The 27,846-nt window shown below is 53.8% G+C and overlaps 2 protein-coding genes across 4 annotated transcripts; both read left to right on the plus strand.

The window, feature by feature from the left end:
* The first annotated feature begins 7,315 nt into the window (after positions 1-7,315).
* Positions 7,316-13,610, plus strand: PGLYRP2 (peptidoglycan recognition protein 2). 3 transcript variants are annotated; one of them, XM_086698794.1, is made up of 6 exons: positions 7,316-7,405; positions 7,815-7,938; positions 9,304-10,431; positions 11,525-11,735; positions 12,319-12,616; positions 13,503-13,610. In XM_086698794.1, the coding sequence occupies exons 2-6, from the start codon at positions 7,848-7,850 to the stop codon at positions 13,590-13,592; spliced, it is 1,818 nt and encodes a 605-aa protein (XP_086554920.1). In that variant the 5' UTR covers positions 7,316-7,405; positions 7,815-7,847; the 3' UTR covers positions 13,593-13,610. The 3 variants fall into 3 exon arrangements, with proteins under 3 accessions (XP_086554920.1, XP_086554921.1, XP_086554919.1); XM_086698795.1 differs by lacking the exon at positions 7,316-7,405 and having other exon boundaries at positions 7,748-7,938; positions 13,438-13,610; XM_086698793.1 differs by lacking the exon at positions 7,316-7,405 and having other exon boundaries at positions 7,752-7,938.
* Positions 13,611-15,933: 2,323 nt separating this feature from the next.
* RASAL3 (RAS protein activator like 3) lies at positions 15,934-27,833 on the plus strand. The gene is made up of 18 exons (XM_086698790.1): positions 15,934-16,040; positions 16,170-16,504; positions 18,537-18,667; positions 18,804-18,882; positions 18,993-19,054; positions 19,429-19,499; positions 20,125-20,251; positions 20,333-20,431; positions 20,891-21,433; positions 21,805-21,949; positions 22,204-22,348; positions 23,442-23,678; positions 23,812-24,013; positions 24,112-24,230; positions 25,376-25,766; positions 26,053-26,210; positions 26,738-26,801; positions 26,906-27,833. Exons 2-18 carry the CDS (start codon positions 16,183-16,185, stop codon positions 27,047-27,049), a joined length of 3,039 nt encoding a protein of 1,012 aa, XP_086554916.1. The 5' UTR covers positions 15,934-16,040; positions 16,170-16,182; the 3' UTR covers positions 27,050-27,833.
* The last annotated feature ends 13 nt before the right edge of the window (positions 27,834-27,846 follow it).

A 27,846-nucleotide genomic window follows, 5' to 3' on the forward strand; every position in this document is an offset into this window, starting at 1 on the left:
TGGCTGCTGTCAGCACAGAGGCTGCTTCAGATCCTCTGTCCCCCTCTCTCTCTGCCCCTCCCCTGCTCATGTGCACACAGGTACTCTCTCTCTCTCTCTCCCTCTGAAAAATAAATTAAACATTAAGAAAAAAAAAAAACTTTCTGCCCTCAAAAGAAAAATTCCCTAAGAATCAAAAGTTTCAGGTTAGTGGCACAAATGTACACAAACTATTTCAAGTGACACTACAGCACAGTAATTTGATAGCACACCCACAGTGAGATATGCCCACAGGACAAAAAGAACCAGAAAGAGAAGGTCTTAGACTGGTTTTCAAAAATCATATTGTTTCTGGAACTGTTGGTGTGTTATTCTAAGATTGATGTGTGTTATTGTGGAATGAAGCAAACTGAGAATTTGGATTTGCAGTATGGGGGAAAAAATACATGTATAAGATTGATCAGTTTAAGTAAGAGCCATGTAATTTGAATTGGAATTGGAGGTATCCACATAAATTCATGATGTATCTTATTTAAAAAATGGTAGGGGGACTCCTGGGTGGCTCCGTTGGTTGAGTGTTCAACTTCAGCTCAGGTCATGATCTCACGGTTCATGAGGTCGAGCCCCACATCAGGCTCCGTGCTGACAGTGCAGAGCCTGCTTGGGATTCTCTCTCTCTCTCTCTCTCTCTCTCTCTGTCCCTTCCCCACTCATGCTCTCTCACTCTCAAAATAAATAAAAATGTTTTAAAAAGACAATTTTAAAAAGTGGTAAGGGATTTCCTATTTTTGTCCAACAAAAAGTCCTAGAAACAACTAGCCCAGCAGCCATGAGCACCCCCATCACCTCGACTGCAATCTCTAAATACCACTTTCCAATCAGAGGAACAAGGCCTCTTTGGGAAAATGGTTGATTCCCAGGCCTGTGGCAGGAAATCTACAAGCTGTTTCTGGACTATCTTGCTACCTCATAAAGCAAGAAAGAGGCCTGTCAAAAGAACTTGGGAGTCAAAATGAAGAGGCTCCCACTGGCCAAAGAGGGGATAATAACTTGGTTATCAGTAATGATTAAAAAAACCCCAATATATTGGCACATTTCAATAGTTTAAATCCACAAATTTGTAAAAATATGAGAGGAGTGGGAAATCTCATTATTTACCTTTGGATGATGATAAGGAGACCAGTAATTACTTTGAAACCCAGAGAAAGCAAGATATCAAGCATTGATCTGGTCTTTCCATGTGAATTGTACCACTGGGTAACCAGATGATAGATGAGAGGACATTTCTCTTTCCAGATGTATTCCAGCTAATAAATGAAGAAGGAGTAAGTCATCCCAATGTCACTCTGTTGTAGCTGCTAACGAATTAATGGGTCTAGGCAATGATCACCAAAGGCAGAGGACATCACAGAAGAGAGACAGAGGGTGGCAGTTATGGAAGAAATAAGATAGCTCATGAGTTGACACGTGTCAGCTGGATGATGGCTACATAAGGGGAATCATGATGTAATCGTCTCTACTTCTGAAATTTTCTGTTTAGAAAATAATGTTTAAAGCCCTTTGCCCCATGTCATCCTCTCAAAGCAGGGAGGACAGCTAGGAGCTGGAGGTGCTCCTAGGATGTACCAACATCTGGCCCCGGTTACCCCACACTCATTCTCGGCCTCTAGCATACCGCCGAGGGCTGAGCTCACGATGTCGCTGTAACATCCCATGTCCTCAGTTACAAAACTCCTTCCTCTCCAGTTCCAGGACCAGGTGTTGAGAGATTAAATCTCACCTCTAGTCTCCTAGAAAGATGCAACTAGAGTGACTTCTGCCGGCCAGGGACTGTGGAATCGCCCTGCCTGGAAGCCGTGAGGTCGCTGGCTCACACCACAACTTGCTGCTTCTCTTTGGCAAATTGGGTCTGACCAATTCTGGGGCTAGCCTGCCTGGCTTCAGTGACTTGGCTGTGGTTCCAGGCTGGCTGAAGGCCCAGCCCTAAGGCCCAGCTGGCTGCTGGGGACGGAGGGGGGAAGGTCAGCAGGGAAGCCTTGGCTTGGACAAGTGCCCCAGATGCAAAAATAAGACATGGCTTGGAGTCCAGACTCATACAGGAAGCAGGACTCCGGCCATAAGAGAGGATCCTGTGGGCTCAGCCTCTGCTGGGGAAGATGGGGCCGGTGGGTGGGTGGGCAGAAACAACTCTACTCACTGAATGCTTTCCACATGGAAGGATGGCCCTATGCACTTGGGACCACCTCATTTAACTCTCACACCAATGCTGTGAGGTTGGTACTATTCTCCCATTTCAGAGATAGACAAAACGAGGGCTAGAGATTAAGCCACTTTGCTTCAGCTAGTAGGCAGCAGAGTGAGCATTTGAACCTGGGTTATTGAAAGTTCACAGGGGCGCCTGGGTGGTGCAGTCACTTAAGCACCGACTTCATCTCAGGTTGTGATCTCATGGTTTGTGAGTTCGAGCCCCACATCGGGCTCACTGCTGAGAGCAAGTCAGTGCAGAGCCCACTTCAGATCCTCTGTCCCCTTTTCTCTGCCCCTCCCTCACTTGCGCCCTTCCAATAAATAAATATTTTTTAAAAATCTTTAAAAAAAGGTTCACATATATCTGAGGGAAACGAAATCACTGTCGAAGAGACATTGGCACCCTCATCATAATCATTGCAGTATTATTCACAATGGCCAAGACGTGGAGACAACCTAAGAATCCCTCAGTGAATGAATAGATGAGGTGATGTCTATATACAATGGAGTATTATTCATTCATAAAAGAAGAAGAAGAAGAAGGAGGAGGAGGAGGAGGAGGAAGAGGAGGAGGAGGAGAAGGGGTGACTGGGTGGCTCTGTCAGTTGAGCGTCTGACTTCTGCTCAGGTCATGATCTCACAGTTCATGAGTTTGAGCCCCACACTGGGCTCTCTGCTGTCAGCACAGAGCCCGCTTTGGCTCCTGTGTCTCCTTCTTTCTCTGCCCCTCCCTGCCTCTCAAAAAAAAAAAAAAATATATATATATATATATATACATATATATATATATATATATATATATATATATATATATATAAAAGGAAACCCAGAAACAACATGAGTGGAAGTTAAGGGCATTATGCAAGGGAAATAAACAAATAAAATGAATGCAGAGAAGGAGAAGGAGCCTGGCAGTTGCCAGGAGTTGAGGATGGGGAAAATGGGAAGACACTGGTCAAAGGGTACAAACTTCTAGTCTTAAGACAAATAAGGTCTGAGGACCTAAAGGACAGCAATGGTGACTCTAGTTAGCAGCACTGTATTGTACAACTGAAAGTTGCTAAGAACGGAGATCTTAAAAGTTCTCACCCCCCCCCCAACACACACACAAAAAGATAACTACGTGAGGTGATGGGATGTGTTAACTAACCTTATTGTGGTAAACATTTTGCAATATACATATATCAAAACATCATGTTGCACACCTAAATCTTACACAATGTTGTATGTCAATTATACCTCAATAAAGCTGGGGGAGGGGGAAACGAACTAGTCAATATTTCGGTTTTGTAGCCCAGATGGCCTCTGCCACTATGATTCAACTGTGGCCGTAGAGCGTGAAAACGGTCAGAGACAGTATGTAAATGAATGGGGAAGGATGTCGTCCAGTAATTTCTTTACATAAATGTGTTTATTTATTAACATAAACAAATTGTGGCACATCCATATGACAGAATATTATTCGGCCATAAAAAAAAAAAAGAATGATGTGTGATAAAATGCACGGATTCATGCCACAACACAGATGAACCTCAAAAACATTATCCTGAGTAAAAAACAAGAACAAAACAAAAGAAACAAACAACAACAACAACAACAAAACAGCCAGACACAAAAAAGTCACATAGTGTCTGATCCCATGTGTGTGAAACATCCAGAACAGGCAACACACAGAAACAGAAAACAGGTCAGTGGTTCCCAGAGGCTGGAGGACAATGAGTGTGACTGCTCTGGGTGCAGGGTTTTTACTTCAGGGAGCTGGAGATGTTCTGGAACAAGACAGAGATGATGGTTGCACAATATTATGAAGTACTAAATGCCACTGAATTATACATTTTTTAAAGTTTATTTACTTTGAGAGAGAGACAGAGAGAGAGAGAGAGAGGGCACGAGCAGGGGAGGGGCAAGAGAGGAAGAATCCCAAGCAGGCTCCGCACTGTCAGAGAGCCCAATGCAGGGCTCGAACTCACGAACCGCAAGATCCTGACCTAAGCCAAGATCAAGAGTCTGACGAAAACCGACTGAGCCACCCAAGGCGCCCCTGAACAATACGCTTTCAAACAGTTCATTTTATACGAGGTGACTTTCTTCTTGAAAAAAAAAAAACAAACAAACCCAAAAGCAAATCAAAACAAAACAAAACAACAACAACAAAAAAAACACATCACCTACAAAACAGCCAGTCCACAGGCTATAGTTTCCTAACTCCTGCTTTCTCTTAACAAAACCCAGAGCTGAATAAAAAACCACAAGCATATAAAATCTTAGCTTCAAACCCCACACACAGCAGTTATTATTATTATTGTTATTATTATTATTATTATTATTATTAACCAGGGTCTTCATGACTATTCTGCCACCAAAATGAACATTCTTAACCCTGATGTTGGCCCCAGGCCCAGTCTTGCCCCGAGCTCCTCTCCCTCTAGCCTCTGGCCACAATCCCACCCTTCACTTCATGAGACTACTGGTCTGTCTGCGGCCTGGACGGGCCTTCCCCCACCCTGGCAGGCGGTCCTCATGAGGCGTAAGGAAAGCAGGGGTAGGGAGTGGTGATTCGTCCCTCCCAGGCCCAGCCCAGGCCAGGTGCTTTGGTGCGTGGGTGCCTGCATGTGTGTGTGTGTGTGTGTGTGTGTATGTGTGTGTGTGCCCATATTTCAAAGCCCCATCCCAAACTGACCCCATCCTCAGTCAGGCCTTTTGTGCACTCAGCAATCCCGCCCTGCCACCCACCTGGCCCATGGCCTGTGCTGGGCACTTCTGGGCACCCTAAGAGGACTCAGCCTCTCCTAGTGGGGGGAGGAGGAACCGGATAGAGAAACTCCTGGCCCTATATGGATGAGTCTGAGTCAAAGGGAGGAACCCCAGGCTAGGGAGCCAGGATGGGGAAGGAGGGGGAGCCAGGGGTAAATCAGGGAGGCTCCCTGGAGGAAGGGTCCTACCCCAGGACACAAACCCCAGACGCACTCTGAGGGAAATATTGGTCGGCCACGGCATACTCCGCTCCCCAGGTCTCTGCCACCAATTCCAAGCTTCAAAAGGAGATCAAGGCTGTCTGACTGGCTGGCCCACGAACTCCTGGGTGTGAAGTCACTCTGCAGCAAGTCTGCAAACACTTCCCCAGTATGAACTACTCTGACCCTGACCCTGACCCAGCCACAGGAGAGTGGAAACATGTTTTGTGCTTGGAGCGCTCCCCAGGTTCCAGCTACATGACCTTGAGCAAGTCTCTGAGCTCATGTCCTGCTGGGTAAAACGTGCGTAAATAGATGGTGAGATACGACCGGCAAGGGTCCCCCACGACTGCAATTGATGGGAGGCTCAGAGGGACGAACCCAAGGTCAAGGGCATTTCCAGACCAGGTGGACACAAGGTGGGGATCTCCTCGGCCACCCCTCAACATTCTGAAGGCCTCCCCCTGACGGACATATGGGGCGCCTGGGTGGCTCAGTCAGTCAAGCGGCCAACTTCAGCTCAGGTCATGATCTCCTGGTTCGTGAGTTTGAGCCCCATATCAGGCTCCACTCTGACAGTGTGGAGCCTGCTTGGGATCCCCTGTCTCTCTCTCTTTCTCTCTCTCTGCCCCTGCCCCACTCATGCTTTCTCTCCATCTCAAAAAGTAAATAAACAAACTTAAAAAAAAAAAGCTGGTATTTTGTTTATCATAGACTTTTTGCATTCATTTTCGTCTTTTAAAATATTGCATTAAGGGGCACCTTGCGTGGCTCAGTAGGTTAAACGTGCTACTCTTGATCTCAGCTCAAGTCTCTTTTTTTTCTTTTTCAGCTCAAGTCTTAATCCCAGGGTCACAAGAAGCTCATGTTGGGCTTCGCACTGGGCATGAAAAAATAAAAATAAAAATAAAATATTTCAGGGGTACCCGGGTGGCTCAGTCGGTTAAGCATCCAACTCTTGATTTCGGCTCAGGTCATGATCTCACGGTTGGTGAGCAGCGACCCCCGCATCAGGCTCACTGCTATCAGCACAGAAACTGCTTAGGATCCTCTGTCCCCCCGGCTCTCCGCCCGTCTCCCGCTCGCACTCTCCCTCAAAAATAAATAAAACATGACAAAATAATAATAAAAATAAATTAAAAAATAAATAAATGGGGCGCCTGGTGGCTCAGTCTGTTAAGTGTCCAACTTCGGCTCAGGTCATGATCTCGTGATTCATGAGTTCGAGCCCCACATCGGGCTCTGTGCTGATAGCTCAGAACCTACTTCAGATTCTGTGTCTCCCTCCCACTCTGTCCCTCCCTTGCTCTGTCTCTCTCCCTCTCTCAAAAATAAATAAATATTTAAAAACCTTAATTTAAAAAATAATAAAATAAAATATTGCATTAAAATATTAACTTGATCTCAGATTTTAAGCAACACCTTTGAATTTTGCACCCTAGGTGAATGCCTCACTCTCCTCATCAGTCCTCCCACCAGATGGACCCACAGTCCCAATCCTACACGTGGTTCTACCAGGCAGAGCCCCCTTATACCCAAATCCTTGGAAACTGGGACTCAAAGGCAGAGATTTGCTTGGAATCTCTTGGAGAGGGGCCTCCATTAACTCCCTTCCCTAGCACCCTACTCCCTGAGGCCCCATGTGTGATGCTGGGTGCCCAAAGAGAGGACACTGTATCTGCCAAAGCCCCTCAACCCACCCCCCCTCCTCCTCTCACCCCCTCCTGGGGAATCCCAGGCCCGGCTCAGCCTGGGCATTCCCAGGCCCGCCCAGGGCCTGCCCCATGCTGAGTCCCCAGCCTGGTGGGTCTCCTGGAAACTCCCCAGGTTGGTTTCAGGGTGGGAGACCCACAGTGAAGCAGCCGCAACCACTTGGAGCCCATCCCACCTGAAACTGGAATAAAGGGGAGGCGGGTTCGTTTCTGCAGGACTGAGCCACAGCACCGCACCAGGAAAGAGGAGGGCCCCTCCCTGTCAACCCAGGCGAGCCCAGAAGCCAGCTCCTGGGACAAAGCCAGGGTCCTGAATGCTCTGGCCCAATCCCTGCTCTCAGCTGCCTCTGATTGCTTGGGATCAGGACTTGGAACTGGATAAGAGGTGACACCTCCTGATCCCATGGGCTCAGCGCAAGCCTCAGCAAAAACAATCCCCAGCCCCTGTGCCCATCTTCTGCCTGAACCTGAGGTGCTGGCAGCGAAGAACACAGGAGGCCTTATCAACCCCGGGTTTTTCCTACTCTCCCTTCCCCCAGCACAGCCGGTCTTACCAGTTGGGCAGACACCTGAGAGTCCCCTCCGGTGGCCAGCTGCAGCTCCAGAACAATAATTATAGGAAGGGGTTAGGGTTTGCTGGACCGGCCTCAGTCTGCTTCTCTTGGGAATGGGAAGTTTGTTGGAGTCTAAACTACTTGGCCTCCGGACCCCTCCTGGGATGGCCTGGCTTGCTGACCCTGGACCTCAGCCTGGGAGGGACAGGATAGGATAGGGGAGTCCCTGAAACCAGACAACCTTGACCCAGGGCACTCTGTCCCCATGCTCCTGCTACCTCCCGCCCACAGCTCTGCAAGGGGCAGCTGTGTCATTCACCACTGGACTTTGACAGTAGCCAAAGGCACCAGTCAATTCTCTCTTCCAGTTCTGCCAACGTCTCCGCTGAGGTCAACTGGATATGTCCCTCAGAAGCTGGAACCCCACAATGGTGGCCCAGGGTGTCCTCTGGGTCCTGTTTGGATTGCTGCTGCGGCCGGAGCCCGGGACAGGTGGGTCAGAAGGCAGAGACCTGGGGCTGGGACTCGATTCTGCAAAAGTGTATTGTGCCCTCTCTGTGTCCAGCCCTGTACAGGGTGAGGCTGGAGACCCCAGGAGGCCCCAGTCTCAAGGAACCTCCAGTCTCCAGATGCTGCCAGCCCCAAAGGGTCAGGACTCAGGAGCTGGGGGAAGGACTTGGAGCCAGAAGAGCAAAAATCAGGAAAGTTTCCTGGAGGAGGGGACATAGATTTAAGACAGGAAGAAGGAAAAAAAAAAAAATCACTTGGTAGGGAAGCAGGAACGGGTGTTTTAGGCAAAAAGAAGAATAAAGTTATAGAGGAATCACAGTGTGGACTGTCTGGAGAAGAACCTGGATTCTAGAAAGAGTGTAAGGATTAAAACTTCCTGGGTTCACATCCTGCCTCTGTCACTTCCTAGCTGTGTGATTCTAGGCAGACGATTTAGCCTCTCTGTGCTCACAGGGTCACTGTGAAGATTAAATGGGTTAGGTCACCTAGAATGGTGCCTGGCACATAGTAAATGTTTAATAAACATTAGCTGTCATTCAACATCCCATTCAGCTCGAGCCCAGCATTCCTCAGTTCCGGGTTCAGGCACTTGACATTTCCTTCACAGGGCACAGGCCCACTCTCCCCTCCCTGGCCATCCTTAGAGACACCTATCCCTCTAAAATTCCCCAAACTCCAATCCATTAAAAACTCCATTTTGGGGCACCTCGTTGGCTCAGTCGGTTAAGCGTCTGGCTTCAGCTCAGGTCATGATCTCACGGTTCGTGGGTTCGAGCCCCACGTCAGGCTCTGTGCTGACAGCTCAGAGCCTGGAGCCTGCTTCAGATTCTGTGTCTCCCTCTCTCTCTGCCCCTCGCCTGCTCTCTCTCTCTCTCTCTCTCTGTCTCTCAGAAATAAAAAATAAAACATTAGAAATTAAAAGAAAAGAAAAACTCCATTTTCCCCTCAAAGCACCTGGGAGCTCTGCCCATTTTTGTCCATCCCACTGACACTACCCTGGCTTTGGCTACCTTCATCACTTACCTCCACACTGTCTCCACTCTCCCTTCTCTCGCCTCCCCCAAATCCATTCTCCACATGGTAGCCAAAGGAGCAGCCTTAGAATACCAACCAGGCCCTGTCTCTCTCCTGCTCATGGACCTGCCATGGCTCCCCAGTGCTCACTGATCGTCTAAGCTCCTTAACTGGCTATCTGTGCCTCAGTTTCCTCATGTACACAAGGATGGTGTTGGGGGTCACAGGGTTGTCCAGTGAAGAGCTGGGGGCATTGAGAAAATGTGAAAGCAGCAGGGGGAGGAACAGGGGAGGTGCTGGGCCACTGGGCTAATGTTGTCTGTCCTCCTGCAGCAACCCTGCCCCTGCTCATGGACTCTGTCATCCAGGCCCTGGCTGAGCTCGAGCAGAAGATACCAGCCACCAAGGCCAGGCACACTGCTTCTGCATGGCTGCTGTTAGCCCAGGAGTCGGGTCCCCGCGATCTTGTCCATCACTTCCTGCTGGAGGGGCGGAGTCTCAAGGCCACCAGGCTGGATCCCCACCAACTGAGCCCAGAGCTTCGAGGTCTAACCAAGGACGTGGTCCAACATGGTGTTCGGGCCGGGCAGGAATATGGAGTTGTGCTGGCACCCGATGGCTCAACGGTGGCAGTGGAGCCTCTTCTGGCGGGGCTGGAGGCAGGGCTGCAGGGGTACAGGGTTGTAAACCTGCCCTTGGACAGCACAGCCAGCCCTCTGGATGCTGGAGCCACCTTTGCAGACACTGAAGCCACGGTTCCCGATGTAAGAGCCACATCTCCAGGGTTCAGGGATGCCCTTCCAGATGTCATCTCTGCAGATGTTGGAGCCATGTATTCAAATGTGAGAGCTGCAGATCTAGATGTCAAACCCACCTCTCCAGGTGTTAGACCTGGCTCTCCAGATGTCCCCGTCACCTCTCCGGATGTCCAAGCTCCCTCGCCAGGTACCAAAGTCAAGTCCCCGACTACGGTGGACAGCGTCCTGGTGGTCACCCTGGCCAGAGACCTGGGTCTGGCCTTCCTCCAGGGCCCTCAGACCTGGAGTCATTCAGGCCTGGGAACCGACGGTTGCTGGGACCAGCTATCTGCCCCCCGGACCTTCACACTCTTAGACTCCAAGGCATCGCCAGTCACCATGGCCTTCCTCAACGGTGCCCTGGATGGGGCCCTCCTAGGAGATTATCTAAGCCGAACTCCTGAGCCCCGGCTACCTCTCAGCCACCTACTGAGCCAATACTATGGTGCTGGGGTGGCTGGAAATCCAGGACTTTGCAGCAACCTCCGACGGCAGAACGGAGCTGCTCTGACTTCAGCCCCTACATTGACCCAGCAGGTGTGGGGGGCCCTCATCCTGCTACAGAAGCTGGAGCCAACACACCCTCAACTGCAGGGCATGAGCCAAGAACAGCTGGCACAGGTAGCGACCAATGCTACCAAGGAATTCACTGAGGCCTTCCTGGGTGAGAACAGCCCCCATCCCCTGTGATTCCCTGCCCCCCTCCCTCCCCCCCCCCCATCTCACAGATGCTACACTCTTAGCCTCATGTGGCCAGGTGGATCTAATTTAACTAAATTTAACAGCCCCAAGGCTTGGGGGATTCCAGAGGGAGAAATAAGGGTCCAGGCGGACGGGGGGGCGGGGGGGGGGGGTGTGGGCAGGGCCGCATAGGTAAAGAAAGGCTAGATTTGGGTCTTAAAGGCTGAATAAAAGTTCATGCGACCAATGGGGCGCCTGGGTGGCACAGTCGGTTGGGCGTCCAACTTCGGCTCAGGTCATGATCTCGCGGTCGGTGGGTTCGAGCCCCGTGTCAGGCTCTGTGCTGACAGCTCAGAACCTGGAGCCTGTTTCAGATTCTGTGTCTCCCTCTTTCTCTGACCCTCCCCTGTTCATGCTCTGTCTCTCCCTGTCTCAAAAATAAATAAATGTTAAAAAAAAAAAAGTTCATCCGACCAAAAAAAAAAAAAAAAAAAAAAAAGGCGGGGGGCAGATAGAGAGAGGGCATTTTAGGAGGTGGGCTCAGCACATGCAAAGGCACAGAGGTTCAAATGGAAGTTCAGCCAGTTACTCCTGTGCATCTTTAGGGAAGTTGCTTCACTTCTCTGAACCTCTCCTTCTTCAGTGAAAATCATTGCTTCCTCTTGGATGTGCTGGGTGGCTTAAGAAAGATGAAGCAGGCTAAGCAAGTAGCTTTACACAATTAGAGGGCAATAAACGGGGGCTGAGATCCCCCTTTTCTCAGCGTAGCTGACCCTCTCTAGAAATCAGAGCAGAGCCAGCTGGAGAGTGCTGAGTCCTGGACTGTAGCGGGCCTTAAAACAAGAGCTTAAATTCTTGGGGTTTATCCTCAAGGTGATGGGAGTCATAGCAGATATTCCAACAGGACTGAGACGCTGTCAAATTTGGTTAAGTTAGATTCCCATGGCGGCCAGGGGAAATGTCCTCAGATCTGGAGGGAGGCTGGAGGACTGGTCCACACGTGCGCTTTACCGAGGATGCGGGCGGCAGGCAGAGAAACGCTGGCTGACCCCAGCCCTGGACTCCCTTCTCCGCAGGGTGCCCGGCCATCCACCCCCGTTGCCGCTGGGGCGCAGCACCATATCGGGGCCTCCCGACGCCGCTGCAGCTGCCCCTCGGGTTCTTGTATGTACATCACACGTACGTGCCGGCGCCACCCTGCACGGATTTCGCGCACTGCGCCGCCGACATGCGCTCGATGCAACGCTTCCACCAAGATACTCGGGGTTGGGACGACATCGGGTACAGGTAAACCGAGCCCGGCAGAGCGCTAACCTTTCAGGGCGGAGCCTGGGGTGGGCGGAGCCTGACCCAGGGGGCGGGGTTTGGACCGGAGCCGCAAGGGCGAGAGGAGGCTTTTTGGGGGTGGGTGGAGCCAAGGTGGAGGGGCCGTGGCCTTGACTCAGGTCTGGGCCTTAAGCGGGACCAGAAATACCTTAAGCGGGATTCTTGGGTCTGGTGTAGGAACTAAGAAAAGAGCAGTGGAAAGAGCTGGGTCTGGGACAGGGCAGTGAGGGAATATGACCTAGGACAGAAAAGAGCTCTGGATTGGGCAGGAGCTGTACTTGAGACAATGTGGAGGGGGCTGGGTAGAAAGGGACGCGGCCAATGCTGAGGGGCAGATCCAGAAAAACGGAACCGTTTCTGCGGTGGCACGTGGGGAGAGGTAAGAGGATGGACGGGGTAGAGCCAGAGCGACCGGGGAGGAGTGGGGGGGGGACTTGGCGTGGAGGTGGCCCTTGGCTCCGGTGCAGAATTGGGGTAGGGGGCCGGCTGAAAGGCAGGGCGTCCCTCATGCAGCCTAGTGCCTGCTTCCCCCTCCCCTCTACAGTTTCGTGGTAGGCTCAGACGGCTACGTGTATGAGGGCCGCGGCTGGCACTGGGTGGGCGCGCACACACGCGGCCACAACTCCCGCGGCTTCGGCGTGGCCTTCGTGGGCAACTACACTGCGGAGCTGCCGGGGAAGGCTGCGCTTCACATCGTGCAGGACGTGCTCCCCGGCTGCGCCGTGCGCGCTGGCCTCCTGCGGCCAGACTACCAGATGCTTGGCCACCGCCAGCTCGTGAGCACTGACTGTCCTGGGGACGCGCTCTTCGACCTGCTGCGCACCTGGCCGCGCTTCGCTGCGGTGAGTACAAGACCCCACACTACCTGAGCCTGCAGCCCAGCTTTCCGCACAGGCCCGGAGCTCACCCCTGACCCCCGCCTGCCCGCCCAACCTCAGCAGGCCCCTGACTCCTTACTGCAACCCCTATGCCCATACAGCCTCAGCCAGGCTCCTGGGCCCCTTCGCAGTCCATCTATTCCGGCAACCTAGGCCCAGACTTCAGTCCTTCTGCTTACAACAGCTCCTACCCACTGTCCTCTGCTTGCACAACGTCAGCTGAGCCCCGACCGAGCCAGCTTGTCCTTTACCCAGCCCCAACACCTCCGCCCTCCCAACCAAGGCATGGACTCCAACCCTACACAGCCTTTCTGCCTTCACAACCTCAGCCTGGCCTGCATAACTTATACCCAAGTTAGCTCTTCTGCCTGTACACCCTCACCCAGACTACCCAAACTTGGCCTCACCCCATCCCCTACCCAAAGGGCCCTCGGTCTACACAACACTAACTTAGCCTGTGACCCTCTACAGAAAACCCCTTTGCCTGCACGACCTCTAGCCAGCTTCTAACTGTGCTGCCATCCTCTGCCCAATCTCAGCCCTAAGGATGCTTGCTCGGCCCCAGCCTCCTTGACCCCTGATGACGGCTCTTATGCTGGAGCAACCCATGTACAGCCAGCACAGCCTTGGCCTAATGATCCCACCTACCCCCTGACCTCGATCACCTAAACACCTCTATATTCACACCTGCACAATCTCATCCTTACCCTATTTCGTTAAGCTGGCTCGCAGTCTGCATCATACTCACCCCCTCTCTTTGGGCTTCTGTCCTCTTCCCTATCCAGGGTCCCACCATGATGGGGGCAGGCCCCCCCACTCCCCAAGCCTCACACTGCCCTGTATTTTCTAGAATGTGAAACCCAGAACAGCCAGGAGGGCTTCTAGAAGATCCAGAAGGAAGCCACCTCCAATGATCCTGCCAGCCTCAGACCTCCAATAAAGAGACAGTGGAAAGAAAGCCCGTGTCTGTGCATCATCCGTGTTCACACACATTGTTTTAATTTGCGTTTGCCTAGAAGCAGGCCACAGACAAGAATGCCAATGCAAGTAGTTTGCTTGGGAGGTGAAGGTGATCCTAGGACATATCAGTTGGGGATGCAGGAAGAGAGGTAGGGGCAGGAAGGCGTCCAGGAAAGGGTGCATTATCAAGCAAGTTGGTGTTGCGGGGACATGCAGCTTAATCCCACCAGGGACCTCTGGGGGACAGTGCAAGACACGGACCTCAGAGTTGTCCCACTCAAGAGGCAAGGGAGCTGGGTGTTGATTCTCCAGACCTCATAGTCATTGGCTAACGGCTAATCTTGGGGAGGTATTAATTCTCTGGCACTTTGGGGCTGTTTGTTGCATAGAGAGGGAGAGTGGGCGCCATACGTCAGAGAAAGATCTCCAGCAAAAATGCAGGCAGTTGGGAGTGGATCAGTATTCAGTGAAGTGGGAAAGACTCAGGGACACATCAGAACACGGGGAAACTCTGAGTGTGTGCACAGTGACCGGATTGAATGCAGTAAGAATGAGGTGGACATACCTAAGGTGTATACACCTCTGTGCACATGTCCAGCTCCAGGAAAAGGGTCTTTGGCCCTCATGGAAGATCCTGCACCTTGGGATGGGTTACAGAATTTGTGAGGCACAGGGCAAAATGAAAATACAGAGCCCTCTGTCCAAAAAGCAGGAACTTCTGGGTGCCTGGGTGGCTCATTGGGTTGGGCATCCAACTCTTGGCTTCGGCTCAGGTCATGGTCTCGCAGTTGGTGGGTTCGAGCCCCGCAACGGGCTCTGTGCTGATAGTGTGGAGACTGCTTGGGATTCTCTCTCTCTCTCTCTCTCTAAGTAAATAAAAATAAAAAAAATTTTTTTTAAGCACGAACTTCAAGACAGTGACAGCAAAGCATTAAATGTAGTCTGGAGCCTTTCTATGCGTGGGGGTCCTGGACGCCTGCCCAGGCCACGTGTCCATGAATGTGATCCTACCCACCCCATCCTGTGGATTCTGGTCACCCTTGCCTTTGCACAAACTGTTCCTTCTACCTGGCATGCCCTTCCCATGGTCAGCTCCTTATGCCTTGGGTCCCAAGTGTCACCTCTTCAGGGAGGTCCTCCTGGATTTTTTCACTTCTGCTCAGCCTCTACTCCAGTCTATTTTCCTCCAATTCCTACCCACCAGCTAGAAATGTCTGGCGTTTATATTCAGGATCTGTTTTCCTCATGGGACTGTGAGCTCCAAGAGGGCAAGAACCAAATCCATTTTGTTCCCTGTGGCTTCTCCCGCACCTAGTACATATTACGTAGGCATTCAGGAAGCATTTACTGAATAAATGAATAGGCCAAGGCTCCCGTTATGAACCTTCTGTAACTAATGCTATAGTCTTGTTGTACAAATAAGGAAACCGAGGCTCAGAGAGGAAGTGACTTGCTGGAGGTCACACAGTGAGAGGACCAGCTGGCACTGGAGCCCACTCCTGGGCCAGGATTCGACGGACTCTCATGCTGACTCATTTATTTCTCAGAACAGCACTTGCTCACCTCTTTTTACAAGTAAACACTCACCGAGGTATAACAGAGATACGGGGAAGTGCACCGAAATGTACAGCTCAATAAATTTTCAAACAAAACACACACAGTGTAACCAGCACCCAGTTCCAGAAATGGGACACGTTAAATTTCTTATGTGACCTTCACCTCAATTAGGGAAAAAAAAAAATCACCTCCCAGATGCTCCACTACCCTCTTCCCAAGGAGACCGAAATCCTGACTTGTTGCACATAGTTTTGCCTCCCTTGCAACTTTATGTCAAAGGAACTACACAGTATTTACTCTTCACTGTTTGTGATTCATCCAAGTTCAACCATTCAGCAGTTTGTTCATTTCGTTGCTGCATAGTATTCCACTGTGGGAAGAGACACAACTTATTCCTTCTCCAGTAGACGGACACTTGAGTTGCCTCCAGCTTGGGACTATTACAGACAGCACTGGTAGTTCGGTCTCTTGGATGTATACCTCCCACTGCAACTGCTGGGTCAGAGGAGAGCTGTATAGTCAATGTTAGTAGATCGTGCCAGTTTTCCAGCTTAGGTGAATTGATCTACACTCTGACCAGCAGAGACCTCCAGGTGCTCCGTATTCTCACCAGCACTTGGTCAGTATGTACCCATTTTGCAGAGAAGGCATCTGAGGCTCAGAGAGGCTGCCTCCCAGGCAGTGAGAGATTCTGGGTCCTACTCTGTCACCTCTCACCTCCTCTCGTCCTGCATCCTGCCCCCACTGTGCCCTCCCAGCCTGGCTGTGGGGTGGGGTGGGACAGACAGGGTCACGTGGAGTTGCGTTCAGCGGGAGGAAGCCAGGCAGGGTGCAGACGGCTGCCGATTTTGGGGCTGGTCGGGAAATCAAGGTAAGGGAGGGAGTGCATGTGGCCACTAAGGGGGTTCCCTGGGGGCAGAGCTGAGAGTGGGGAGGGGGCCAAGATGAGGACAGCATGTGGGAACACACTGGGCAGAACTGTCACCCTGTTGTCCCCCAGGAGAACCCCTGCCATGGACCCATCATCACCGTGCAAGGCCTCCCAAACCCAGCCTGCAGCTTCGTCCCTGCTAACCTCCTACCGCTGGCACACAGGGGGTGATGGGGAGAAAGTAGCTGGAGGGTCCCGCTGGGGCCGACTTGCAGGCTGGGGGAGGGCGCTAAGCCACCAGGAGCCCGTGGTCAACAGTCAGCCAGCCTCTCGCTCGCTGTTCCGTCGTGTCCTCTCTGCGCCCCCCAAGGAATCACGCACAAGCCGCCTCCGGCTATCCAAGACCCTCTGGGGGAGGCATAAGAGCCCACCGCTGGAACCAGAGCCAGAGCCGGAGGCCCCAGGTACATGGCTCCCCCACCCAGGCTGGGAGGGAGGCCGGATGCTTGGGTTTTGTCTGCCTCCGGAGCATCAGCTCTACAGACACAGGAAGTTGTGGGGAGTGCAAAAGCCCAACAGGAAGTGGCTGGGGCCCAGCTGCCCTCTTCCCTCTTCCCCCTCACACAGGGACTGGGGGTAGGGGGGAGTGGTCAGGGACCTGCGTGCTGGGGGTCCATCCTGGGGAAGGGAATGGGACTACACTAAGGGTAGCCCTGCCCAGATACCAAATGGCTCTTGGCCCCAATGGGTCTCTCCTCATACCAATAGCCCAGCTCATTCTCTCCTGCCTGGGTATCATCTCAGCTGCCTCCTGCTTGCTCTCTAGCCCTCTGGCCTCCATATCTTTTTTTTTTATTTTATTTTATAAAAATTTTTTTTTCAACGTTTATTTATTTTTGGGACAGAGAGAGACAGAGCATGAATGGGGGAGGGGCAGAGAGAGAGGGAGACACAGAATCGGAAACAGGCTCCAGGCTCTGAGCCATCAGCCCAGAGCCCGACGTGGGGCTCGAACTCCCAGACCGCGAGATCGTGACCTGGCTGAAGTCGGACGCTTAACCGACTGCGCCACCCAGGCGCCCCATGGCCTCCATATCTTAAGTTCCTTCACCTTGGACCTCAGCTTCTCCATCAGCTAAATGGGGATCATAATCCCTACCTTAAAGCATATTTTATTTAATTCACATTCATTCATCCATTCATTCATGCATTCAAACAGAGATCTGTAAAGCATTTCCTACATGCCAGGCCTTGATTTAGTCACTAAGGACGCAGCAGTGAACAAAACATTTGAAACTGCCTGCCCCATGTAGCTCACAGTATACTGGGCATGACAGACAGTAAACAGAAAGTGATAGATTGGGCTGTTACACAGAGGGATCTAGAAGAGTAAGGGATAGGCCATGAAGATTGAATGTATGTATGAATGTAGCATGAACGTAGCACCAGCCCAGGGCCCGGTATGTTCTAAGTGATCTACGAACAAGTGGAGCTATTTATTCCCCTGATGGGAAAACCATAGGGTGACAGGTAATCTGGGGGGTTAATTCAGCCCTTCTATTCCTGGAAGCTCTTTTCATATGCCCATTTTGCAGATGTATCACTTCAACCTCCCACTCCATAGGATCCAGAGAGAGTTCCAACAAGCAAGACTGCTTCTGCTTCTCCCCTGCTCAAATGCCACCCATGGCTCCCCATTACCCCCAAGATGAAATCCCACAATTCTCTAACTGGCACCCAAGTGTCTGCACCAATCTCTTCCTGGACCTTTCCCTCTTGCCTCTGAGCTCTCTGAGCCCTTCTTGCCTTTCCTGGGCATCTGCCATCTCCCAGCCTTTGCTCAAACTGCTCTTGCCACTGTCCCCATCTTGCCACCATCTCTGTCAACATCCAACCTGCTGTTCAAGACCCGCTGAAAACCTACTGTCTCTGGAGGCTTTTCCTGACCCACTGCACCACCACCTCCCCCTACCCTGATCTTTTTTCTATTCCTTTCTCAAATGTTGAATGCTTTCCACCTTATACTAGTTATTTATGTAAGGAACCAAGGATGCTGGCTTGCTGTTTAACCTCCTAGATCAACCTGCTGTCTTGGTTAAGAGAATGCTTGTGTCCGAAGCCTGGTTCAACCACGCACAAGCTGTGTGACCTTGGGAAAGTCACTCAACCTCTCTGGTTTTCAGTTTCCTCCTTGGCAAAATGGGGCTTCTAATAGCCCTTTGAATGGCTTTTGGAGGATTAAATGAGAGAAGGCGTGTGGAGTAGTAAACACAGTACAGGGTACATGTGTCCACCACCCATGGCCTGGAGGGACAAGGTCCAGAGAGGGGTGGAAACTTGTCCAACAACAGCCTGACATGGCTGCTGGGTGGGCTGGGGCCAGGGGGAGAGGAGACACTTGGGAGGGAACCTCCTGATGAGCCTCTATGAATGGAGAGGGTACTCTGAGGGAGAGGGAAAGACTCCTATGTCCCCGGCACCCCCTCCTCTACCCAGAGCCTGAGCCAGAGCCAGAGACCCCTGCCCCACAGATCCCGGAGGCCCCCACACCTGACGCACCCATCTGGAACATTGGGGCCTTCACCCTGCTTGATGGGAAGCTGGTGCTGCTTGGCAGTGAGGAGGAGGTGAGAAGGGGCACAGGAGCAAGGGGAGGGAAGAAGAGGGTGGGAAGGAGACAGAAGAGAGTGGCGGGAGAGGGTAATGGAAATGTGTCTGCCTGCCTGGCTCCCCTTTATGACTACCCACTTTTCTGGAGAACAGGGTCCTCGCCGACCCCGGCTGGGGAGTGCTAGCTCTGGGGGCAGCATCCAGGTAGCCATGGGGAGCCTCAGGGATCCAGGTGAGTTGTTTCAGAGGTGGGGAGGGCTGGGGCATTTGGGAACCTGTCAAGGTGGGGCAGAATCCAAGATGATCCCAGCCCCCCAACCTTCCACCCCTGACCGTCTACAGATCGGACCCCCGGAAAGACCGAGCCAGAGGCTGCTGGCCCCAACCAGGTCCACAACGTTCGGGTGAGGCATCCAGTGGGAGGCAGAGGGGACAGCAAAGACTCCCAGAGCCTCAGAGATGAAAGGGGACTCTTACTGGGTGATCTTGGGCAGGTCACTGACCCACCTATGGCTTCAGTGTCCCCATCTGTCAAATGGCACTAATGAGAGAACCTCCCTCTCAGGGCTGTTTATGAGAAGTTAGTAGAGAATGCAGAATAGCCTAGGATTAGGTGCTTTAGAAAGCGGGGCTATTGGTTGCCTTTATTATTACTGCTAATACAGCCTGAGCTTGTGGTCCCCCCTGCAAACCAGCAGACCATCCAGGACACCCTGGGGGGAAAGAAGCTGAGGAGGGAGAACAAGGTTCTGCCCACCTGATATCCCCTTTCCCACAGGGATTGCTCAAGAGGCTGAAAGAGAAGAAAAAGGCCAGGTCAGAGCTTGGAGCCAATGCCTCCCGGGATGGGTAAGTGTCTCTGAGGGGCCGGAGGGACTGGGATTCAACACTGCGCCCTCCACCTCCACCTGCATCATTCCCCCCTTCACCAAAACCCCGATACAGCCCCGGCTGTGTCCGCTGCATGTTGAGCAATGCTAGAGCCACTGAAAGACCCCAGCAGGAACCACCCCTCCGCTGAAGGGGGGCGGGGGCAGAGTCTGACACAATAACTCTAAATCAGGAACTAAGTCAACACCCTGGTCTGGGAGTGTCAGGGAAGGGACAAATGAGCTAAGATCTGAAGGAAGGATGGAAGTCAACCAGGCCAAGAGGGGCAGGAAAAGTATTCCAGGCTAGGAAGCAGGGAGTGCAAAGGCCAAGGGGCCAGATGAAGTGACAAAAACAAGGCTAGTATGACTGGAGTTCAGAGAAAGAGATTCATTGGAGGGACATGAGGTCAAAAGGTGACAAGGACTGTACCATATGAGGTCATACAGGCCACCATGAGGAGTTGAGCTTATCCTAAAAGGTTAGGTTCAAGTCTGATTTCGTTTCAAGTTCATCCTGGTCTCTCTCCACCCTTCAGGCTGTAGGGGGTGGGTTGGTGGGGAGGAGAGAAGTACGACCACTTATCCAACTGCCCCCTCCTCAGGCCTCCCAGTGCTCTGGGCTCTCGGGAATCGCTGGCCACGCTCTCCGAGCTGGACTTGGGTGCTGAGCGGGATGTGCGCGTCTGGCCACTGCATCCCAGCCTCCTGGAGGAACCTCACTGTTTCCAGGTAAATGCAGACAACTCTCCCTCTGTCCCCGACCCTTTGGTTCCACCTTGGCCTCAACCCTTGGATCCTCATCCCCAACAGGTAACTTGGGCGGGCGGGAGCCGCTGCTTTTCTTGTCGCTCCGCCGCTGAGAGAGACCGCTGGATCGAGGACCTTCGCCGCCACTTCCAACCCAGCCAGGTCAGTACAGATTAATGGGACATGAAGGCCCCGCCCTCGGCCACGGTCATGGCCACGGCCCCGCCCTTCCCCCCACTCAACCCCTCACCAGCGCCCTAACGCGGCCTCTGAGATACACCTCCCCGCTAACACCTTTGCAACCACTCCGAGACCCTCCCCAGCTTCCTTCCATTACCAGCTCCTGGCACAAAAATCGCGTGCCTTCTATGCACTCCGGGCCCTATTTGCCCCCAAAGCCCCGCCTACCAGGCAAACGCCAAGTCCCCACCCCGCGGCTACTCCTCCTAACCCTGGAGTCCGGATCTCGCCGCAAGAGCCCAGAAAAGCAGGAGGGCTTTCGCAGAACCACCTTGAGACCGCCGTGGGCCCCGTCTCCTCCCAAGGGCCCAGCGATCTCCCTGGGGGCACGGTCCCCACGTCGAGCACCGACGCCTCCTCCCAACCCACTCCCGTCCGCAGGACAACTTGGAGCGGGAAGAGACGTGGCTGAGCGTGTGGGTGCACGAGGCAAAAGGGCTGCCCCGAGCGGCGGCGGGGACAGCAGGCGTGCGCGCCGAGCTGTGGCTGGACGGCGCGCTGCTGGCGCGCACAGCGCCGCGGGCTGGCCCGGGCCAGCTCTTCTGGGCCGAGCGCTTCCACTTCGAGGCGCTGCCTCCGGCGCGTCGCCTGTCGTTACGGCTGCGCGGAGCTGGCCCAGGGGGAGCGGCGCTGGGCCGCGTGGCACTGGCACTGGAGGAGCTGGGCGTCCCCCGCGCGCCCGCCGCGGGCCTGGAGCGCTGGTTCCCGCTGCTCGGGGCGCCAGCAGGCGCAGCGCTGCGGGCGCGGATCCGGGCGCGGCGCCTGCGCGTGCTGCCGTCGGAGCGCTACAAGGAGCTGGCGGAGTTCCTCACCTTCCACTACGCGCGCCTCTGCGGGGCGCTGGAGCCCGCGTTGTCTGCCCAGGCCAAGGAGGAGCTGGCGGCTGCCATGGTGCGCGTGCTGCAGGCCACCGGCCGGGCGCAGGTGCGGCACTGCGACGGGGCGGACGCGAGTGACCCGAGGCTGACTGATCACGCGCCCCGGGGAGCAGGGTGTAGGGGGGCAGGTGGCGCAGGACCCCAGTTGCACAGACGAGGGGCGGGGCACCATCAGGGGCGGGACCTGAGCTTCAGCTGCGAGGGGTGGGGCCTGAGCAGAGACTGAGCTGAAAGATTTAATTTTCTGCTGCGAGGGGTGGAGGTTCCGGCCCCGTGAGCCCTAGGAGTGAGGATCGGACCTGAGCAGCAGCCTATGAGGGGCGGGGCCTGTGTCCCAGGTGTGAGTGATTGGCCAAGGGCTCGTATTCCCCCTGGCTCAGTCTGCAACCCGCGCAACGTGAACTCCACTGTGCCCAGGCACTGGTGACAGATCTGGGCACCGCAGAGCTGGCGCGCAGTGGAGGCCGTGAGGCGCTGCTGTTCCGGGAAAACACATTGGCCACCAAGGCCATCGATGAGTACATGAAGCTGGTGGCACAGGATTACCTCCAAGAGACTCTGGGTGAGCCGGAGAGTGGATGTCAGAGGCTGTCTGGGCAGGCTAGGGAACCCCAAGGAAGATCTGAGAGCTTCTAGGTAACATGGATGCTGGTAGTGGGTGGTGCCTTTGGGGGTGCTGAAATCCTGGAGGCAACTGGGGGCTCCCCCAAAGATGTTAGGTGTCTCCAGAGGAAGTTGGACATGGAGTTGGAGGCCAAGTGTGGTGGGTTCTGGTGGTCACGGCCCTGGCCGCTGTCTGGCTGTGCTGTGCTGCAGGGCAGGTCGTGCGGCGTCTCTGTGCTTCCACTGAGGACTGTGAAGTGGACCCCAGCAAGTGCCCTCCCCCAGAGCTGCCACAGCACCAGGCCAGACTGCGAAACAGTTGTGAGGAAGTCTTCCAAAACATCATCCACTCCTACAAGTAAGAATCAGGGCCCCAGCACCTGAGCCTACCCCTACATCTCATCCACTGTGCTAATAACGCTGACTCCTAATTGGGGTTGCCAGATAAAATACGGGATGCCCAGTTAAATGTGATGCAACAGTTGAGACATACTTTTACTAAAAAAAATACACATTTTTTAACATTTATTTATTTTTGAGACAGAGAGAGACAGAGCATGAACAGGGGAGGGTCAGAGAGAGGGAGACACAGAATCTGAAACAGGTTCCAGGCTCTGAGCTGTCAGCACAGAGCCCGACGCGGGGCTCGAACTCACAGCCCTCACGGACCGAGAGATCATGACCTGAGCTGAAGTCGGCCGCTTAACCGACTGAGCCACCCAGGCGCCCCTAAAAAATACGCATTTTTTAATCTGAAATTCAAGTTTACTGTTTGTCCTGAACTTGTATTTGCTAAATCTGGCAACCCATTTCCAATGTCATGTCAACTTGGGGTTACTGACCCCGAATAACCTGGGACCCAATTCCTTATCCTCTAGCCACAGGTGACCCCATACCCTAATTCCATGCCACCTGACCCCAGTTAACATAGGACCTCAATCATGACCTCTGATTCCAGGTGATGCTAACCCCCCAATCCCATGACCTTGACCTTAAATGACCCTGATCCCCGAATCCCATGCAACTGATCACAAAAAACCTGGCATTCCAATTCCTTGAATTCTGACCGTAGGTGAACCCATACGTCTAGTCCCATGTCACTTGGGACATCAATACCGTGATTTCTGAACCTAGGTTACCCTGTAACCTCAAGTCCATTCTACTTTATATAGTGTAATCTGGCACCCCAGTCTCCTATCCAGTTATAGCTACATCCCAAGCTCATGGTCTATATCTCCATGTCAACCTGTATCCCCACCTCCAAGATTACTGACTCCAGAGGTCACCACAATACCTACACCATAAATCCTGACCCCAAGTGTTATTATCCCCAGTGTCTCCAATCCTGGAACCCACAATGTAGGTGACTCCTGACGTCTGGCCTTAGGACTTTTACATGAATATGACCTTTATGCCTACTTCCCCTCTGACCATTGCCTCTTCTGCCCCAGCTGGTTCCCGGCAGAGCTGGGCACTGTGTTTTCAGGCTGGAGAGAAGCATGCAAGGCCCGTGGCTCTGAGGCACTGGGCCCCCGACTGGTGTGTGCCTCTCTCTTCCTGCGGCTCCTGTGTCCTGCCATCCTGGCACCCAGCCTCTTTGGTCTGGCACCAGAGCACCCCGCACCTGGCCCAGCCCGCGCCCTCACACTGATCGCCAAGGTCATCCAGAACCTCGCCAACAGTGCCCCGTAGGTGCTAGGAGGCTGGCCCCATCCTTAGCTGGGAGGCTGGGTGGCCCTGGTTGGGACATCCCTGACGGTATGCCAGGGGAGTGGGGTGGCAGATGCCTAGTTTGATCCACCCCGTCCACCCTTGACCCAGGTTTGGTGAGAAGGAGGCCTACATGGGCTTCATGAATAGCTTCCTGGAGGATCATGGACCAGCCATGCAACAATTCCTGGACCAAGTGGCCATGGTGGATGTGGATGCAGCACCCAGTGGTTACCAGGGCAGCAGTGACCTAGCCCTCCAGCTGGCAGTCCTGCACGCCCAGCTCTGTACCATCTTTGCTGAACTTGACCAGGTATAGCCAGAGCCCAGGGTGTGTGTGGGGTAGGGAGGGGGGCAAGAGGCCTCCGGCCCTAAAGAGCTGCTTGCCATTCTCCCTCCATGCCTCATTAGGCAACCCGTGACAGCCTGGAACCCCTGCCCACCATCCTGCGAGCCATTGAGGAGGGCCGGCCTGTACCTGTGACTGTGCCAATGCGTCTCCCACCACCCCCAGCCCAAGTTCACGCCAGGTAACCTGCTGCCTCAAGTCTGGTCCAGTTCTGATGGGTGAGAGCAGAGGCAGAACCAAAGGCAAGCACAGGGTCAGACTGGGGTCAGAGGTGAAGACAAGATCATGTCAGCAGTCGGGAACAGGGTCACGTCGGGATTCTCTCTCAGAAACAGTGTTGCATAAAGGTCAGAGGCTGGAGATGGGGTCACCTGAGAGATCAGAGAGAAGCTCACAGTATGGTACTGAGTCAAATTGGAGCCCAAGGTGGGGATTGGTCATTGCAGACGTCAGGGAGAGGTCACATTTGGGGTCAGACAGAGAAAGTGACATGTGGTCAGTGATGAGGGTCAGGTTTCAGTGATAGGTTGTGGAGGGGATCAAATCAGGGGTCAGATCAGGGCCAGATGTTAAGATGCACCATCAAGGGTCAGGGAAGGGGGCGCCTGGGTGGCGCAGTCGGTGAAGCATCTGACTTCAGCCAGGTCACGATCTCGCGGTCCGTGAGTTCGAGCCCCGCGTCGGGCTCTGGGCTGATGGCTCAGAGCCTGGAGCCTGTTTCCGATTCTGTGTCTCCCTCTCTCTCTGCCCCTCCCCCGTTCATGCTCTGTCTCTCTCTGTCCCAAAAATAAATAAATAAATAAACGTTGAAAAAAAAGGGTCAGGGAAGGGTTCATATGGTAAGCAGAGTCAGGCCCAGGGTCAAATGGGGTCAAGGGTTATAGGTAAAGTCATATGGTCACAGTCAGGGTCCATGGTCTGTGAGGAGGCAGACAGGGTCAGCTTCAGGTCAGAGGTCAGGGACAAAAGGAGGGTCAGGTGGGGCAGAAAGGGGATATTCCTGTGAGCAGAAGTCTAGCCCAGGGTCAGATTGAAATCAGAGGTTACAGAGATGGTCAGGTCAAGAATCACCTTGTGTCAAAAGTCAGGGACAAGGCTAGAGAGGAGTCAAAAGTTACATTGGGGTCAGGTCGAAGATCATAGAGAGGACAGTATTGTCAGAAGTCCAGGGCAAGATCAGAGGTGGAAATGTGATTCCATCAGCGACAGGGTCGCATAGAAAAGATCAGAAGTGGAATCATTTCTGGTCAGAGGTAGGTTTGGGGTCAGCTCAGGGGCCAGTCAAGGATCTGAGCTCCCCCCCCCCCCCCCCCGTTCTCCTCCCAGTTTCTCTGCAGGGGAGAAGCCAGGCTTCCTGGCTCCCCGGGATCTCCCCAAGCACACCCCGCTCATCTCCAAGAGCCAGTCCCTACGCAGCGTTCACGGCGCAGGGAGTTGGGCGCGACCGCAGCCGGACGAAGAGCGGCCCCCGAGGCTGCCCCGGCCGGTGCAGCGCACGCAGAGCGTCCCTGCGGGCCGCCCCGCTCGTCGCCGCCCCTCTGCAGGGCCACGGCCACGACCCAAAAGCTCGCTACGCGCGGGGCCCGCTCCCCGCGGCCGGCCCTGGACCGGGGCCTCAGCATCGTTGCCTCGGAAGCCCTCGGTGCCGTGGCAGCGCCAGCTGGACCAGCCGCGGGACAGAGACCAGGCGCTGGGCACGCACCGACCCGTGGGCAAGGTGAGGTCCAGCTCAGGTCTCTGCACAGAGGGGGAAGACGGGACTGGAAAGACAAGAAGCCAGGCAGGTCTGGGTTCAAATACCGAGCTCGCTGCGCTGTGCGACCCCGGGACTAGTTTGCAACCCTCTTCGGTCCTCAGTTTCCTCCTTTGCAAAACTTGAGCGAGGTTTCCTAACGGAGCAGGGCAGTGAGGAGGCAGAGCGCAAGGGACAAGGAGGTCTGGGTTTTTCGGGGAGAAGATGGGGCGGGACGACGGGTCAGATTACAGCTGCTTCCTTCCCACAGTTGGCAGAGCTGCAGTGTGAGGTGGCCTCCCTGCGCGAGGAACAGAAGGCTCTGTCCCGCCTCGTGGAGTCGCTGGGCACCGACATCCGGGGTTTGATGGAGAGGCAGGAGCAGCTTCAGGGCCAGCTGCAAGACCTGGACTCCAGGCTCCGCCAACGGTGAACCCCGCCCTCTCCATTAGCTCTGCCCCCGGGTCAGCCCGCTGTAATCAGATCTGCCATGGCCCCACTTTCATTCAGGCCCTGCCTCTCAATCCCGCTCAAATCACTCCTGACAGGCCCCGCCCCTCTGCCAGCCCCGCCCCAACACACCTGTCTCTCCCCCCTCTTAGTTCCTCCCACCCCAGTTCTCTGGCGAGTCCTAGCCTCTAGGCCCCACTCCTCAATCAGCCCCTCCCAAAAAGGTTGGTCCCGGGCTTCTCAATCAGGGCACACCTCCATCCCGGTCCCCACTTCACCCAGACTGTCCAAGCCCCGTCCCCCAAGATTGCTCGGTTCTTTCCTCCCAGCCATTCAAGGCTCTGATTCAGCCCGGGCTTCAGTTTTATCTAGGCTCCGCCCCCTAGTGTAGACAAACTCCGCCTCCGCGCCAAGCCCCGCCCTCTGATTTCCTGGCTGCCCAACCCGGAGCTGGAGGCGGAGTTTCTCAGCCTCTGACCCTCCCTTCTTGCCCCTGATCCCCACAGGACCTCGCAGTTGGATCCAGAGAGTGGCCGTCCAAGCGGTGAGGATCACAGGCTGAGAAGTCTGGTGAGACCCCTGCCCCAGCCGCGGGGAAGATGTGGGCGGTGAGAGAACCAGGGTTGGGGTGCAACCCACCCCTGGCTCCGAGCCCACTGCCACTGCCTCTCCAGGAGCGCCGCCTGGCTGAGATGGAGAGTACTCAGGTCCAGCTGAGGAATGTGGTGCAAAGCCTGCAGCTTCTTTCAAGAACGCCGGGATCCCGGAGCCAGTCCCTCCCCCTCAAACCACCGTGTATCAACGGAGATACCACCTGAGCTGTCCACTCTGCCCCACGTGGTCTGGGAGCAGATGGCCGCCCCAGAGGCCTGTCCGACCCCTGTTCCAGCCCTAAGTGGCCTACAGTAGGGAGTGGAGCTTTAGCTGCCAAAAAGTCTGGCACTATGAGGTTACCCAGTAAAATTTTGATTTCAGTAAAGTCGATGGATTTTTTTGCCCCTAAGTGTTGCCAATCAGAAAGCACCCCACTCCCACCATTCAGGTCTCCCAAATTCACTCCTAATTGGAGGTCTCATGGAAGGGATACATGAGGAGATTCTCACCAGCTGTGTGACCTTAGACCTTTACTCTGTCAGAACCTCAATTTCCTCATCTGTAAAATGGATCTAAAGTTTCTTACACAGTAGAAGACCCATAGTTTAAGGTGTTCGATAAAAGGTATTCATCATTGTTAGAGGCAGTACCTGCTTCTCAATGAAGCCCAGTGCCCATATGATAGTATCTTCCTAGGCCCCCAAGTCCCACACCAACTCCCTCATGATAGGGAAAGCATAGGTCTGGGAGGCAGATGGAGGAAGGGGTGAGTAGGTGTGAAGACAGTTGAGCTCCGTGGGTGTTGGTTGGGTAAATGAGTGGACATTTGAATCATGGGTGAACGGATGGGTGGGAGGTAGGGTGAATGGGACAATAAGCAAGTAAATAGGTTAGCATTTGGTGAATATTTGCCCTGGTAGGTGAGTAAGTAGGCAGATAGCCCAGATAGGTGTGTCTGCCTAGAAGAGACCTGGATCACAGTAGAAAATAAATATGTGAGTTAATTGAGTAAGTGGTTATA

Source organism: Puma concolor, chromosome A2 (genome assembly GCF_028749965.1).
Source record: "Puma concolor isolate L17-30 chromosome A2, mPumCon1.1.hap2, whole genome shotgun sequence".
Taxonomy (NCBI): Eukaryota; Metazoa; Chordata; class Mammalia; order Carnivora; family Felidae; genus Puma; species Puma concolor.

Coding starts and splice junctions, on each gene's coding strand:
- RASAL3 (XM_086698790.1), top strand. CDS start 16,183: ATGGACCCATCATCACCGTGCAAGGCCTCCCAAACCCAGCCTGCAGCT. Junction 23,679..23,811: donor AACCTCGCCAACAGTGCCCC/GTAGGTGCTAGG, acceptor CCCTTGACCCAG/GTTTGGTGAGAAGGAGGCCT. Junction 24,014..24,111: donor TCTTTGCTGAACTTGACCAG/GTATAGCCAGAG, acceptor ATGCCTCATTAG/GCAACCCGTGACAGCCTGGA.
- PGLYRP2 (XM_086698794.1), top strand. CDS start 7,848: ATGTCCCTCAGAAGCTGGAACCCCACAATGGTGGCCCAGGGTGTCCTC. Junction 7,939..9,303: donor GCGGCCGGAGCCCGGGACAG/GTGGGTCAGAAG, acceptor GTCCTCCTGCAG/CAACCCTGCCCCTGCTCATG. Junction 10,432..11,524: donor ATTCACTGAGGCCTTCCTGG/GTGAGAACAGCC, acceptor CCTTCTCCGCAG/GGTGCCCGGCCATCCACCCC.